Genomic DNA, 16577 nt, shown 5'->3' with positions numbered 1-16577 from the left:
GTCCTTTATCGGGGACCTCTGACCTTACCAGTGTTATCCTGAATGATTTGCACAAAAGTCCAAAAGACACCCTGTAAAACCTTGAAGGAAAACCTGTATGTAAAAGGTAGACAAGCTCTACATGTTCTCCCATTTTCCATATCTGTAGGGATAACAGCTAGGTTTCCCAATAGTTTGCCCGTGTTTATTCATTCAGAGATGGTTGACTTTGGGACCCTCCCATGTTCTGACTCGAGTTTATTCCACCCTCTGCTGTGTATCACAGCCTTGTTGTCAAGAGGATGGATGGAGTCTGTCCCACCCAGTGAAAACATGGCCAGCCATCCAATGGTCACCCGCTGGATAACGGATAGATACACACACCCAGCATACCCTTTGGAGGATTTAAAAAGGGGGCTTTGAGTCTGTCTTTGTCCGCTGTGTGAGCGTGCATGCGTGTGTGTGTGTTTTGCCAGTACAATTGTAGGGCCATTGTAGCCATGGCACTGTTATGGTACCTGCTGGCAGCCCAGTAATGATGCAGACTGATGATGTTAATAAGATGAGCCCCCCTCCCCTTGCCTACAGGACAGACACCAATGCCTTGCCTTCATAAACAGATATCCATGCACAAATATGCATTCATACAAATAGCGACATTTTCTCGTCACACAATTTGCTGACAGTATTGCACTTAAGGCTTTTCATTTGTTCAAAAAGAGAAAGCAATGGAAATGAGAAACGACACCCCGTTCTTTACCAAGATACAGAAATAATAATAGAAGTACAAATGCAATTGTGGATGCAGTAAAAATCTGCTGGAAGGGGGAATTACCACATGTGGTATCGCAAGGTCTTCATGCATGTCACAATATTCTTCCTCTTTTTATTTAACAGATAAAAATCAGTAATTGGTGGTTGATGTATGAGTTTGGCTACAGGTGCTTACCCATATATTGCTTTATGCGGCTATTCTGTTTGAGCACCGTGACTTCACAGGAATCTGTTTGTTAGCAGCCTCACTGCTTCATCTGGCCTTTCCGTCGCTATGTTCCTTTTATTCAGGCGCGGCAGTTTGTCACCTTATTTCTCCTTCAATGTTGTTGCAAAAATGAAACGGTATGAAAATGTGACAAAAATTAACACGCTTTTCACTATCATCACAATATTACCAAAATGTAGACATGCACCAAATGAAACCGTAGGCATATTTTGCAGAAATTATCAAATTCATCCAAAGAATATACTTAAAAGTACGAGGTATAATTACAATTAAATGACAGTGCTATTATGAACAAAAAAAAAACGTTTTGGGGTGAAGATCACAGAGACAACTCAAAGATACAGCCATGTTTTGTGGCATCTTAACACGTGTCTGACATATTCACCTCGGCCTGTATGTTGTGCTCTACTTCTAGTCTGACAATTCGCATCTTCTTCCTTCTCTTTTTGTTTGCTTTTGTGGTCTGCACCGAATGAGAGAAGTTGAAAATCAACTTTTACTTTCAGAGACAAAACACAGTAGTCATTGTAATTATAATTTGAAGCTGTAACACCAATATTAATGGGATAATATCACTATAAGTGCGCTATAAAACAGTTAACCCTTGTTGCTTTTGACAAGCACAGTTCTGTCGGCGCAGCACGCATGCAGTTTTCCTTCCTCTATGTGTGTCCCTCTCAAGATGTAAACATTTGCAGAAAAGCTGACAGAGAGCTTGTTTTAACAACCTCAAGGTCAGCAAGTCAAAGCCTGCAGTCGTCACGCCAGCCCTGTCAGTGGCCTCTGTGTATGAGTTTGTATATTCACTTTGCGTGTGTGTGTCTGCGTGTGTGTGTGTGCGCGCGCGCTACACCATGCTGGATTTATACCTCACTGTGCACCTTCAATAATTCAATAACAGTGGCTGTGTCTCCTCCCCAGCTCTCAGTGTCATTAGAGAGGAGGGCTAAATGCCACCAGGCGTGGTTCATCTCTCTCAGTGAACAATGTCAAATGCACACAAAAAACACATAACAATACCAAGGCATTCATTCTATGCTGTAATTTTGCTGTCCTGTTATAGTTTATTTTATGTTTCAGACATTGCATGAATCCCTCTTCAATACTCCCTTTTTCAAGATCCTGGTAATTAGACCGTTTCTTTCAACCGTGATGAAAATCAAAATTTGTCATTTTACCAAACCTCTTTGGTGGCCTTGGTTTGCCTCCTACCTGTGGTGCAAAACTGTTTAAGCTGTCTGCTTACTCTGCTTGGCGGTTTTCTGGACATCCGTGATTCTGGTCCTGTAGCCTCTCCTATTGATCCAGCTTTCTATGTACTGCTATGTGCTTCACCCTCTCTCTGACCCATTCTCTACTTCCTCATAATCTTGTCTACTAATATGACCTACACAATGGCCTGCTTCTGAATGTGCGCATATGTGTACGTGAGTATGCTCACTGTTGACCTGAGTGATGAGTGGTGACCCTCCGGCTGGCGCCTGGCGTCCTCCTCCCCGCTATTGATTAGATCTGAGGTTTCATACAGTAGCCGCCTCACGTGACACTGTCATTTACTGTCTCTCCACTGTCTCTGACCTGTCTTGCATGCATACACGTTCATCACGACACTTAAGGACTATGCATGTTAGTGATGAGCTTCATCTCATTTGCACTAATGAATGTATCGAGGGTTAAAGGGCTGGATAACACACTGCGTGTTTAATCATACCAAAAGAAGAGTTTAGTTTTAAGATGACTGATTCAAATTATAACTGTAACATTTAGCTTATTACAACAGAGTGAAGTGCAAGAGATGGATGCGAGAAAACCAGGATACAGCTGTCAAGGTGCATGTTTTTACACATCTTGCAATCGGATCGCATTTGACGGAGTGTCATTTGTGACTCCTTCATTTCTCTGCACGCCAAGTTATTTCCCGCCCTCACAGCCTTTGGTAAACAGCCTCTAGAAAACAGGTTCTTTATGAGGATACGTGTTTGTCCGTGCCTCTCGGTCAGTATTTACCACAGTAATGGTCATGCTAAGTGTAGTTGGAGGCTATTATACATCATTAGGGTGAGTACGGCTTAAAAGAAATGAATTATTTCACATGCTTCATTCCTCACTGGCCATAGCTGTTACACACACACGCACGCACATGCTCTCACAAATTCACTGAAAGAGCCAGCCACTTATCAAGTCAGTTAGTCAGTCACAAATCACCATGTCAGTTTGGTAGTTTATCGGATCTAAAGTCTCCTGATCACTGCTAGTCAGCCCTAGCTGCCACTCTTCTGCCAAAGCAGAAATTAAATGGCTACTAATGGCTGAATATAAATTATTGTGTTTTAGCCTTTTATGATACACGTTAACATCAGACAGTTTGAAGAATAGCAATACGAAAAACTCTGGATTGTACAAATTATCGTCCCAGCTTTTAGTAACATATATTTGATGTTATGAAGACTTTGAATTGCCCTTGGGTGGGAATATGATTGGTTGTTTAGCTTTATGGCTGACTGATGATCATTCATTCTTTTTAACCCCAGTGTTCTGAGATATACTCCCATATTTTCATTCTGAAAAGAATTTAGCACTTTAGCTAATTAATATACTAATATATCTTTCATCTGAAAAAATAAATAAAAGCACATAACTACAGCAAAATGTTTTTGCGGTATGGTTGCCCTTACTTCTTTTTTTAAACCTTCCACTGACCACTTTAAAATTTACCCCAATACCAAATTAATTCTTTTCCCTCAACATGTCTCCTACCATTTCACGCTTAACCCAACCATAATTCCAGTTGACTTTTTGACCATCAGGCTACTGAACTCATTTGAATCCCGTTGTTGTGCAGTTACGCCAGTAGAAGTTAAGTTAATGGCGTTCAGTTATTGGAGATACTACAACATTTTGGGGAGGATATGACAACAAGACCTCATTGTAATAGTTTTGCTCATTGCTCTAAAAAGTGTAACAAGTATCCCCTACAGTGTTGACGATGACTATAATAACCGAATCGAGAAGCACATAGGGTGAGACGTCTGACCTGCTTGCACAAGATTATAGTCATACTTGTTTGCCATTGTCAGAAAAACAATTCTCTGTTATTGCTCTTCTATGGTGTCCTCATCTGTGTTTTTATTTTCTTCTTTTGTGCTGCCTGCCAAAAGAAAGAACTACCAGCTGGATTTTAAAGACAGGGATGGGCTAGGTGGCACAATAACATGTAGATGATAGATGGAGGCCTAGTAAAAGACTAATTGTTCTCATTTTGGAACAAATACAAATCAATGCTTTGTCAATGGGTGGCAGAAGTGCACTTGAAGTGCACTATAGTTTCTGAATTGGAGTAGATTTTGTTGGAATTACAAGCAGTGGCAAAGTCACTCAGGGGTGCTGATCACGGTTGAAATATATTACCACTAATGCACAGTTAGATTCAGATTGATATGATAAATGAAAATGAGCGCAAACGCAAGGTGAAAGTGCAAACAACTAATTTATCCAACTGAAACAATAAATGTTCATTACTAGCTAAATATATTGATGACAAATATTTTATTAATATATATACTTCATTATAAATGCAGTATGTACTATGCATAATATATTTCCGTCCTCGGTTTGGAAGGTATGAAACCCAGAAGCAACACATAAATAACCGCAGTTACTTGGACTTTTCCTCACCGGATCCCGCATTTTAAACAGTGACCCTCAAGTCGATATGGTCAACGAAAGCATAGTTTGTTTTGGTTTTGGCTAAAGAGAAGACAAATATATTTACTGAACTGAATGAATGTTGTGTGAATCATGTTCTGCTTCTGTGTGGGCGAAGAGATTTTGTTTGGGTGGTATGTATGTGTCAACTGACCCAGTGTTCAGTCTTGATATATTATGTGAGGAAGAGCATAGCAATCAAAACCAGAAACCTCTGAGTTTACGTCTACATAACAATCTTGATCTTGTGTAAATCTAAAAGTTTACTGAGAAATTTGACCTGAGAATTGACTTTCCCAAAGTCACTATCCTATAGACATTTGCCTAGCTTATACCGTCAAACAATGTTTGACTCATTCATTAATTTTCTACTACTTTCTCACATTATTGTGAGCTGTTGCCTAGCCCATCTGACTGCACGTGAGACGGATTCCAGTTGCTGATCACCAGTTGCTAATCACACCTTGGGGCAATGAAGAGTCTTCAATGAAACTAACATGCATGTTTTTGGCATGTGGTAGAACAAGCTGAACTTATGACTGTGAGGCAGACGTGCGAGCATTGGGCCGTTTAATCGTGAAGATATTTTTTTATTTAATATGACGATGTTGACAAGGCACTTATCTGCTCAAACCTTCCTCGTCAGGTTGTTTGCTTTGTTTTAACCCTAGCGATGCCACAATGTATGATAGAAATTCAACAATGAAGCCAATTGGCAGTGCCACAGAGGGCAGATTGACAGTGAGAAGACAAGCTGGGAAGGAGGCGGAGAGCAGAGGAGGCAGTGTGAAACATGGAGAGAAAGTGAGCTGGATACGACGGTGTTAGAGGGAAAGATGTGGTTTATATAACTCCGGCATTTTCATTGGCATGCGTCAGGGTTGACGCATCAATCACTCCATCTGTGTAAAATCACGAGCTGACTCCAATATTGCTAAATATTTATACTGTCACATACACACAAAGATCCATTCATTAGGGCCTTTTTCAAGCCTGTCAGTCTGGAGATGGAGATTAGAGGAACAACCTCCCACCGCGCCTGCCTCTGCTCTTGCAAGCTCATCGGCTCTATAATGCCATCGGAACGATAAATATTTTGAGTATCCCTCTGTTACAGATGTGGAAAAAATATAGCTTGACAATGATTGTGAAGCACCTCACTTGTAGCGATAGTTGAACTGATACTTTAATCGCAAATCAGATATTTAATTGCAAACGGCACCTAGTGTGTGACCCACCTACTGGCATGACCAAAATCCTGCATTTGTAATATGTCAGAGGCATGTTTCTGTCTGCTGTTCTAGATCTACCCGTTCAATGCTAAAAACAAGTGGTTTCTTTCTTCTTCAGGACATTAGAAATGGTTGTATTGGCTAAAGCCAATACTTTTGCAATGGCGCTGATTGATTTTCCGTCTTCATTCAGCTTTACAATTGCTTGTTTTTCACCCACAGAAAGCTGTTTGGTTTTCATTTATTTTTGTTGACAAAAGACAAATTTGAACCTGACCATAGACATTCAGCACTATTTATTGTTAGAATAATGAATATCAATAAGACACGCATGGGCAACAAAAAAACCCTATCAGTAACACACTCCAATGCTTTTGCTCACATGAAAAGTGGCTGGGATCAAACAAAAGGAGCAAAATTGATGCTGAGATGTTGATTTCTTTTCTCATATTTGTGTTTTGCTCTTAAGCTCGAATGTTGTTAGTGTACTGCAAAATTAAAGGAAAAATCACTCCCTGTCATCAAAGATAGAGAGAAACCATGTCACCATCTAAAAAAAAGGCCTCCTCCACATGCCATCTGACTAGCAGTTGCATGATGATATGGGAAAGCAGCTGTAGATTTCTCCACAACTCTGTCCGTATGTGATCATTACGTGTGAAGCTATAAAATACCTGATCAAACTGGAACTTATGGTGTCCTGGGAAGATTGTATTGAGAAAGCCAATAAGAGGAAACGTACTAAGTACCAGGAATTAATGGAGGAGTGCAGAAAAGGAGCCCGTAGAAATCGGCTGCAGGGGTTTTTTGGGACCCCAGCTGTGCAAAGTCCTAAATCGCTTGTGCATTATAGGGACGGCAAAAAAGACGGCCATCATAGCTGCTAGCAAAGCAATGGGAGGTAAGTTGAGACTTGATCAACCCCGGCTGGGTCATCTGGGTGAGCGTGTATGATGTTGAGAGGATGCATCGCAGTGCATCCGTTAAATGTGTCTTGAATAGAAAACCTGGATGCCAATTTAACATGTACGGACAGCTGCTCTGAGAAACCAAGCTTGTGTTTAGTCTGCGGTGGTGGTACAGTGGTGCCTCCTCACTTGGTGATGTCACAAAGTGAGGACCCAGTGGCAGTGCTGATGCTTGGAAAAGAGTAGGACATGTTCCAAGACGAGTGAACTGAAGAAAACATTTGAACATGTCTAAAAGCTCAGACCGGGCCGTAAATATTCTTCCACATTCATAGTCCTTTAGTGAGCTTTAGCGAGTCTCGTGATATTTTTTCTTCATTGGTGTATTTTGAATGATGGACATTCTGACAAACTAAATTGACATCAGCAATTGCTCAACCAATAAGAATTTCGTCAGACAAGGGCTTGTCGATCAACCATCCGACTACCCAACCAGCAGATGTGAGCCCTAGTAAAAGCGCGTCAAGTGTGACCTTAGCATTCGTCTTTGATTTTGAAACTTTCTATCACCGGCTGTGCTAACTTAGGTTAGCCATTCTAGGCATCTAGACGTTAGATTGGAGCATTTCTTCTGCATTCTATGTTATTTCCACTGTAGTTATTCGTTGTTTATTCTCTCTTGCATATCAATCCCCTTTTTTTGTTTTGAAATTCAGTTGAATTCTGAAGTCATTACGTTACGATTATTCATTTCATTTGCCTTGATGGACTGCTGATCACAGTGAAGTCCAGGCTTTTGCAACAAAGAGACTTCTCACACTGTAATTACAAGAATGAGGGACATTTCATTTTGATTAGCAAAAAAAGCTTTTATTCTCAAACTCACATCCATAATTAATCATTAAATCATAGGAGAGTGAGTGAGACGGATAGATAGGGAGGCCAAGTGAAAGGAAGATGGGGGATGGATGGTGGAGGGGTGAATGCAATAGCAATAGACAGAAAAGGAAAAGACACATAATTATCTGCACAAGTTCAACATCCCTAGTAAATCCACTGAGCCGTCTGACATGGCTAATTAAAGGAGCAATCAAAGGTCCACCTCTCGAGATTTTGAAAGGGAAAAAATGAAGAGAGGATTCGTGCCGAAGAAATAGAAAGAATGCTTATTAGGGAGAAGCGAGAAAGTGATCGTTGTTATCATTTCTTATGTCAAATGTCATATTCTTTCCGAGATGAGGTTTTTATATTCAATCTGTTTTGGTTGGTTTTTTTTCCCATGCTTGTAACTGGCCCTATCACACTGATCGTTTCTGACCTTCATCTGTAAAGAGCGAATCGCAAAGATTTACAGCATCAAGGAAATAACCAGCATGTCAACCAATGGTATTACATTACTCGTATCTGATTGGCTGAAAAGATGGCTTGTCTGATGGGTTTCAAGGCCAATATCAATGGCCAATATCAGCTGATCTAACCAGCAGTCAGCAGTTGCCCTCTCACTGAATTAGATTTGAGGTTTCTCTTCATCAAGTGCCAAAGAAATCAAACACATTTTTTTCCCGCCACTCCGAAACAAAGTTTGCCTTTCATCCTCATATTTTTGGTGTCGTATATTACATTTTACCGAGCCTCTCCAGCACGCCTCGTGAGGATAAACATTTCGGAGAATGAATGAATATACATTCTTTAAATGATGTGCTCTTCTGAAAGTCAACATACTTCATGGTGTTGTTACATCATTTCATGTTGAATGCGAGAACATGTCTTCCTCCGTACCACTTACCCTCGTTCAAGGTTACGGGTGCATCTTCATTTACCTTACCAAGCTCTCTTGCTGTTCCATGTTACATTCACATTTGACACAATCAAAATTACCTGGGCCAGAAATTTGAAAGATTTAGAAGATTTAGTGCCCATATAGGTTGTCCAAGTAATTTGCCAGATACAGTATATAGGGAAGACTTTGTAGGGTGGTTATGTACTACTCTGCAGATCTACTCTATACCACATTATACACCTCCTAAGTTGTTGTATTTATTTGTAGTTGTTTCCTTTCTTCTAGACCGCTGACTTGACCCCGAGGGGGATAGAGTTCGAGTTATTGTGGACTAGATTATACTGGGTCATCCACTGTCAGCAGAAAAAGAGCTGAGAGCAGGACACTGACCCCCCCCCCCCCCCCCCCCCCCCGGCCCACGCTTACTCCGTGTTTGTGTTTTTCCAACCCCCTCTGGGTTCTGTGCACCTCAATCGGCAAACTGCGATATTTATTGTTATTACCTTTTCTTTTTTTTTTCACTTTCCTAGTTTAGAGTAAACTTGAAATACCAGTGACGTGGATTTCCATCACCAGTTAATGTAATGAATGTCACATTAGCTATGTACTGTAAACTTAACTTAGTTTGTCTATATCTGCCCCGTGATTGACTGGCAATGAACCCCACTTTTTACCCAAAGTTAGCTGAGAACTCACCCGTGACCCTGAGCAATATAAGTCGTAGGAAATGAGACGTAAAAGAATGGACTTTTAAACGTATACCATTTTCTTGACATTAGGTTTTGATTGCTCAGATGAATTAGTGAGAAGCTGACAAAATGTCATCCCCAATCTTTCAATTCACCATTTGAGCAAATACCTGAATGTATATGCATTTGAATATTACAACATCAGTAACAATCAAATCAATCTTAGGAGATTGAAGCCATAAGGGAATTTTAAACACACTCGTGTCATTGAATCAAATTGAAGGCAGAAGGCCCTCTGTCAGCCTGTGCCCTCCTTGTCTTCTGTTTGTTCGTCCTTTGGGGTTGAGTGAGTTGCCATCTCGCTGCCCTGTCCACTTGGTGTCAATCTGCCTGCTGTATAATTGGTTGTTTTTTGGTCGACCGGACTGTCCTCAGTGGTGTTGATTCATGGCGTTTGTAAAGGGGACAGCAGCGGTTATCCCTACCAGACAAAGTACAGCCATCACTAGCTGGACCTCAGCTGACCCTCTACATTTTACACCGCCCCACACACACCAATACATAAAAAACAGAAAACACATGCAGGTATTGTGGGTGTGGAGAGGTAAATCTGTTAAGGTCACCAAATACACTGCTTGACCAAAGAACCATAATAAAGACATGCATGACTGAGGAGTTGTTCTGTTCATGCAGTCAGCACACGCAAAAATGGTATACATTAATAAGAGCTCTATCAAATATGCTTCCTTTACAAAAAAAGCTGAATTTTCACTTTTAAACGGGTATAGATAGATAGGTGGATAGTAGATGGATAGATGTCACAATACTATTGTTCTTCGGTGACCAAGATACACCAACAACTGACAGTTAATCAGCTTAACAGTTTCACCTTCAAAATAACCTGCACCAGTGACACGCATTTACACCCCTACTCTCTAACCCTCCCACCTAGCCACCCAAATAACAGCCATATGTGTGTGAGGTTCAAAGGTCTCCATCTTGCTCTTTTCAACCACGTTCCCTTTATATCTATAATTGAAGGTAATTGCTTGATAAACTGATTGAGTTCTGTGTCACTCCACTCTGGCCTTTCATGGTGCTGCTGCCATTGACCTTGTAACAGATTTTGATCATGTTTTGTTGTCCTCTCGTGTGTTATGGTTTGATACAGTATGCTTGTGTTTATTACTATAATTGACAATTTAGCTTTATTTATTTATTCTTCTGTGTGTTTTGGATGTGCTCAAGACCAGGTGGATCAACCTCAACTTTGCTCTAAGTGTGTGTGTGTGTGTGTGTTTGTGTCACAGCAAGTGTAATTGGTTGTGTTTGCATGCACTGGTGTCTTAGTGTTAAGGTTAATTTCGCTAACTGCTGGTAAGTGCTGTCTGACCACTCCCTTGGTAGCCTCTGAGCTTAAGTAATGCCATTTAGAGGCCTCGGGCCCTCGCTTCTGGCCAACCCATTGATCCAGTGATCAATAGTTGCATCTGGAGCATACACGGAACAAGGATGCTAACACACCAACTGATGTTAGACTCGGCACTCCGCGTAGCGCACGCATGGAAAAAAAACGACATACATTACCACTCGAAGGGTACGAGAAGCATCATCTACCAAAACAGCAATAATTTCGCAAGCAATTAATGTTTCCTGTAGGTACCGTGTTTTCGTCAACAATGACGATGACAAAATGATTTTGTTGACACGCCCGTTTTTCTTGATGACAACTAAACAGTGACAGACCAAATATGGGTCATTGATGACAAAATAATGATGAGTTTTTAACCTGGATTTAAAGGTATTTATTTTTTATTGGTATGTTTTGAATCTAATCCCCCATTCATAGTCACTCTGATACCACTGGTCAAAAAACATTTTAGTGCTGAATCCAAAAATGACAGTGTTTTCTCAATTAGATCTTAATTTTGAGATTTTTTTGGTTTAAAAAATGGCTAAAATACGCATATTTTGGCATTTGTTTTCCTTTTAATCCACAACTTTGAAGCTGTATCTGTCTTTTCACGCAATACAGTACTCTTTCATTTTTTTATCCAAAAAGCATTTGCCTTTTCATGCAAATTGTGTTTTTGTAAAAATCATGTAAAAATTCTGAAAATCTGTCAAAAGAAGCAGTAAACAACAAAGTTGTTTCACTTTTATTAGAGAATAAACAAGAAGCATTTCTGATGTCCCCAAATGAATTATAAATCAATTAATTGACAAATATCAAAATGATAACAAATAGAGCACATTCAAATAAATGGATGCCATTTCTAGACTCAGCAGCCCAGAATTACTTAAAATCCATTAAACTATATCTCTGCCATTCGAAAAACAAAAAATTGACCAGTATAACAAAGGATGCCAACAAATCAGAGAACTGTGTTGTACACAAGTACAGAGGAAGGGAAAACAACTTTTTAAGGGTGATTTTGGAAGTGGGGCAGACTGAGCAAAAATAAATTGGCTCCCCAAAACAACACTGCACATCGGTAGTAAAAAAAAAAAGAAATGTATCGCCCTTGAGCCAAAAATCTTAATAATGTCATAATGATTCTAATGATTGATCCCAGTGCCCCAGTAGCAGTTACCCTAGACATTTTTGTTATCAAACCTCTAAATGACATCACAATCTCAGCTTCTGCTTTTCTTCGTGTTTATTTCACTCCTCTCAGCAATCCTCAATCTTATTTCACATCTCAGTAAATGAAGCAGCCTTCTTGACTTTCTCTCTCATCCCTTCTAGTACTTCCTTTTAAAGAAATGAGTCACGTAGAACACTCAGAACACATATTAAACAGGCATCAACCTCTCGCCAGGGCCAAATCACGCTGCTCAAATGTTGTTCTTCCACCGGGAGTGCAGGACAGCACAAGAGATGGGATGTGCAACATTAACTTGATTCACGGCTGCGACGACTGAGTGACACTCCATAAACCTCAGCAGGCCGCCACTGGGACCTGCCAACAGCACCCCATGGCTAATGTGACACACACTAGCAACGCATAGCCTCACCACCCCCATGGCACAACATAAGTACGCCCACAACCACATACAGGGACATCTTGTACTAATGGAAACGGGAACGGACTAATATCCATCTGTCTGAACATTTTACAGTTTGTGAATAGTAATGTGAGATTGATAGTCATAAACAAATGAAGTACTGGAGAGAAAAGAAATATTGAGCATGGCTACATATTGAAAGGTCTCTGTTGGGTATGGCGATCATTCTGGGGTATCCTCATCAAACAATACATTTGCAGATAGCGCATTGACATTGGCAAGTCGGACTCTTACATGGCATTCTGTACAGTCCATGAAAGTATATAGGTAAAGATGCCAAAAATAAACAAATGTGCATTTAAACGCACGTAACATGACAACAACAAAAAATAATACGTTTCTGTTCAAGCTCACCTAAAATAAAACCGTTCAATTACGTTTACGGGAGCAGTCGTGCTGGAAAAAAGAAAAGCATAGAGTTCAAAATGCCTTCAACTCAGATAAAGAATTAAGAGTCACAGGGATGGATGAAAAAAATTGAGGGAAATAGAAGCAAGAAATTGTTTCCTGTTTTGGGGTTGTATTGGGTTTTATCTTAAATTGATCCTATCACACACCCCATGCCCAAAAACGAAAAAAACAATGGTCGTGAACATCAGGTCGGGCTGGTAGCTTGCAATGAAGAAAGACCACAAGCATGCACTCCTATTTTACAGGCAGTGCTTTGTTGTTGTCAATGGTAACACTTGTTCCTCTTTGTTTTTCTGTTTAGAATCTAACACTTATTACTGCCAAACAGCTTCTTGGGATCTTTCTGGTATCGGTAACCTCCTTCAGATACATACCACCGTCTATAATCTGAGACAGAGTTTTATGTAAAAGGGCAAACAAATCATTAAAAATGTCAACCAAATCGTCCACTCTTCAGCGTGTAAGTAGGTCTCTTGATCAGATTTATAAATAATATGACACGGTATATAACGCTCTCCAGACATTAGCCAATAGTCTTAATGTTTTTTCTTGTCGCAAGGAACATATTCAAAATTGCTTTGCCAGAAGAAAAGTTCTGGCAACCGTTTGGAGAGCTTTTGCGACCTTGGACAAAACCTGACATTTACTAGCTTTACAAATGTTCGCCTCACTTGGGATACAAGCCATCCAACTGACACGCTCAACAGACTACTTTTCTTGTTGTTCAAAATGCCTTTACGACAAGAACGAACCCCTGTTAACCTCTTTGCCAACATACAAACGTTCACCCATGGTTTTGTTAGTCAATAGATTTCATGTTGCTGTCATTAAGGTGTCTCTATTATTCATAGAGGAACAAAATGCCTCCAATAATGCAACGTAACAAAAATTTAGATAAGAATCATGAAATTAAATTACCAACTGCTAATCTATTACACTCAGTTATATAGTCAGTATTGTGTCTTCATTGACCAAACAAACGTGCAAAATATGCAAACACAAAGATGATTCTGTGTTCATTGAAGTCAGATTATCTTTCCGTTATAAAAGATTATTTCAATTAGTTGTTGTTTTGTCATGATACAGCATTGTAGTCATTGCATTCCAAAGCAAAGGCACATTTGCAGAAACAAATCTGACTTTGTGATCACATTGTCACCTTTGGTGCTGGACATGAAATGTCTGGGAGAGATAAGTTCTATCAGTGATGGATGATTTTTTCCCTCCATACACTCCGAGATCTTTGTGATGTCATCTGAGCATTAAATCCTGGACCTCTAAAATGTCAACGTCACCTAAGCCATACATAAAAATACATGAAAACTATATCATTTTCCTTTAAAAAAAAAAAAGTCAAAGCTTCCGAGCTTTTTTCTTTCATTTTTCCTCAGTCTGTAATAACAACAGGTAAAATGTGCTTTTCAAATAAGTAAATCCATTCTCAGAAGTTTTACCACCATCCACACTTCAGTATTATTAGTCCTACTAGTTACCGTTTTTTCATGGAAAAGATTAGTCTTTGTGTCATAGCCAGACTTTGCTCACTGTTCAAACAATGGCATTTTAGCACTATTCCTATCACCTTGGTAACACCATGGCAACCTGTGATCCAAGAGGGCACCACGTGGCTCAATTAGTACCAGATGTCTCTTTCTCCATTTTTCTGGCAGCCTTTTCTATCTCTCCATTCTGTGTCATATCAAGCAAAAAGTCACACAAATATGTAAAAGTGACATGTCACTAATTGAAATTGCCCCTCCCCTCTGGACTGTATGCTGATCACTCATTTCTACTTGCTCCCTTTGTTTGTTTTGTTTTAGACATGCAATGAAGTTCCGCCACGCTAATATCCCCCTCTACTATCGATTGAAATTGAGGTCAAACTGCCTTCAGGCTCACATGGCCATCAGTGTTAAGCAGTTTATTAGTTTGATTTGGTCATGTGACATATGCAATGAGAGCCGTAGGGCAGTTTGACGTCAATTTTAGTCGGCCTCAGAGGGGCAGCCCCCTGAGATGGATGGAAAAATCTGCTTAATTCCTCTTCCACAAACACATATAGAGTAGTGGGAGAACATGCAACATATACTTGCTTGTTTGAATTATTTTGATCGGGGAACAAAGTAAATGTCACAAGCCAATGTGGTGCTAACGTGTGCCTCCCTTTTTGTCCTCAGGTATCGTGTCCAAAGCTTTTGAGTGCCGTCTTAAAGGCCAGGGAGCATCTTTTGTGGAGACGGAGATTGTAGAGTCTTCTGTAGAGAGGAAGCTCAGTGATGAAGGAGCTGTCCAGCAGGTCATCATCATCCAAGGCTACGGCGATGGAGAGGTGGGCGTCGAGCAAACCCTGGAGGAGTCTGCTGCCGCCACCCTGCAGACTCTGGCTATGGCAGGCCAGGTGACAGAGGTGCTCCACATCACAGAAGATGGAGAAGTGATCACGTCAGGCAGTGAGGTGACGTCCTCAGGGGCCCAGCTTGCCAGAGGGAGCGCCCAATATGTGGTGCTGTCAGCAGGGGAGGCTGCGAATGAGCTGCAGGACGCAGCTCAAAAAGCAGACGAAGCCTATGCAGCTGCAGGAAAAGGTCACGTCCTGTCCGAGTCGTCCACTGCTCTGGATGCCCTGCTCAGCGTTGTGAGCGAGATGGGCCAACAGGAGAAAATGCAGGAAGAAGCATCAGCCGTTCACGAGGCCATGTCGTCGGACACGGCCGAGCCGGCGCTAGGTGAAGCGCAGCCTGTGATCAAGCAGGAGGAGGAGGTGCACATCATTAACCAGACGGGCCAGGAAGAGATGCAGAATCTGCTGCAGCTAGCAGCCTCGAGGATGATAAAAGAAGGTCTCACCCAGGTCATTGTCAACGATGAGGGCACCCACTACATCGTTACGGAGCTGGACAACTGCACCCTACAGGTGGAGGGAGGTGTGTATGAAGAGGCTGCAGCAGGCGAAACCGAAGAGCAGCAGGTCGAGGGCCGTCACGATGACGCCCCGTAATTGGAGAAGCACCATTTTGTCTTGGCCAGCAATTGAAATTTAGTTTTTCATCACCACCCCTCAACCTATCATTGACTATACAACAAAGGAATGATGATTTTTTTTGTATAATTGGGTGAATTTAAATGTTTTGCCACAACCCATACAAATCTTAATGTCATGCCACATTTCTGAAAATTGCTTTTGCATTTATTATCACATATTGTATTTGGTCATCAGTGGGGTGTCCATATGTAATCTGCTTGTTAGTGTTGCAGTGTATTGTTGTTTCCCTCCATTATCCTTTTGTATAACATAACGTCAAGCCTTTGTCTTTTTTTTTCTCTTCTCCTTTTTATACTTATTAGCATACAATTAGCGACGAACCACTGTTTTGCATAGTTAAAACCTTATTGTTGGTTTATGCATTGCTGAGGCTCTATGCTGGCTACATTATGTAGATGGTTGGAAGGCCGCTGCTTATTTGTGAGCTCTCTGTGTTCTAAATTCATTTTAATTTCTAACAATAAACATTCGAGCCACTTTGAACAAGTGCATCCATAGGTTTTCATTGTTGCCCTGACACTTTATTGTAGCGTGCGCTGTGATTGTCATGTCATTTCAGCATCAATACGGCAATTACGTTCACAGCACTGCGCCGTCCAGTGAGAAACCTCCATGCACATACATGCATTTACTGATAGCTCCCATCATGCTTTGTGATCACTAACACAGTCATTATCATCACCATTATCATTATCACCACAATGATCACCCTAATCGCCATCCTCTCTTCCTTTCCCCCCATCAGGCCTATTCCCTTC

At 40.8% G+C, this 16577-nt stretch overlaps 1 protein-coding gene across 1 annotated transcript in view; it reads left to right on the top strand.

Annotated features, from left to right (window-relative positions):
- Positions 1–16305, top strand: part of znf407 (zinc finger protein 407) — a 110086-nt gene extending 93781 nt beyond the window's left edge. The window contains exon 9 of the mRNA XM_061289876.1: positions 14954–16305. Coding sequence (XP_061145860.1) covers positions 14954–15774 — 821 coding nt within the window. The 3' untranslated portion in view covers positions 15775–16305. The remainder of the gene's footprint in view (positions 1–14953) is intronic.
- The last annotated feature ends 272 nt before the right edge of the window (positions 16306–16577 follow it).

This window comes from Syngnathus typhle, linkage group LG10 (genome assembly GCF_033458585.1).
Source record: "Syngnathus typhle isolate RoL2023-S1 ecotype Sweden linkage group LG10, RoL_Styp_1.0, whole genome shotgun sequence".
Classification (NCBI taxonomy): domain Eukaryota; kingdom Metazoa; phylum Chordata; class Actinopteri; order Syngnathiformes; family Syngnathidae; genus Syngnathus; species Syngnathus typhle.
Note: the sequence above shows the minus strand (reverse complement) of the source record. Positions and strands in the feature narration are given on the sequence as shown.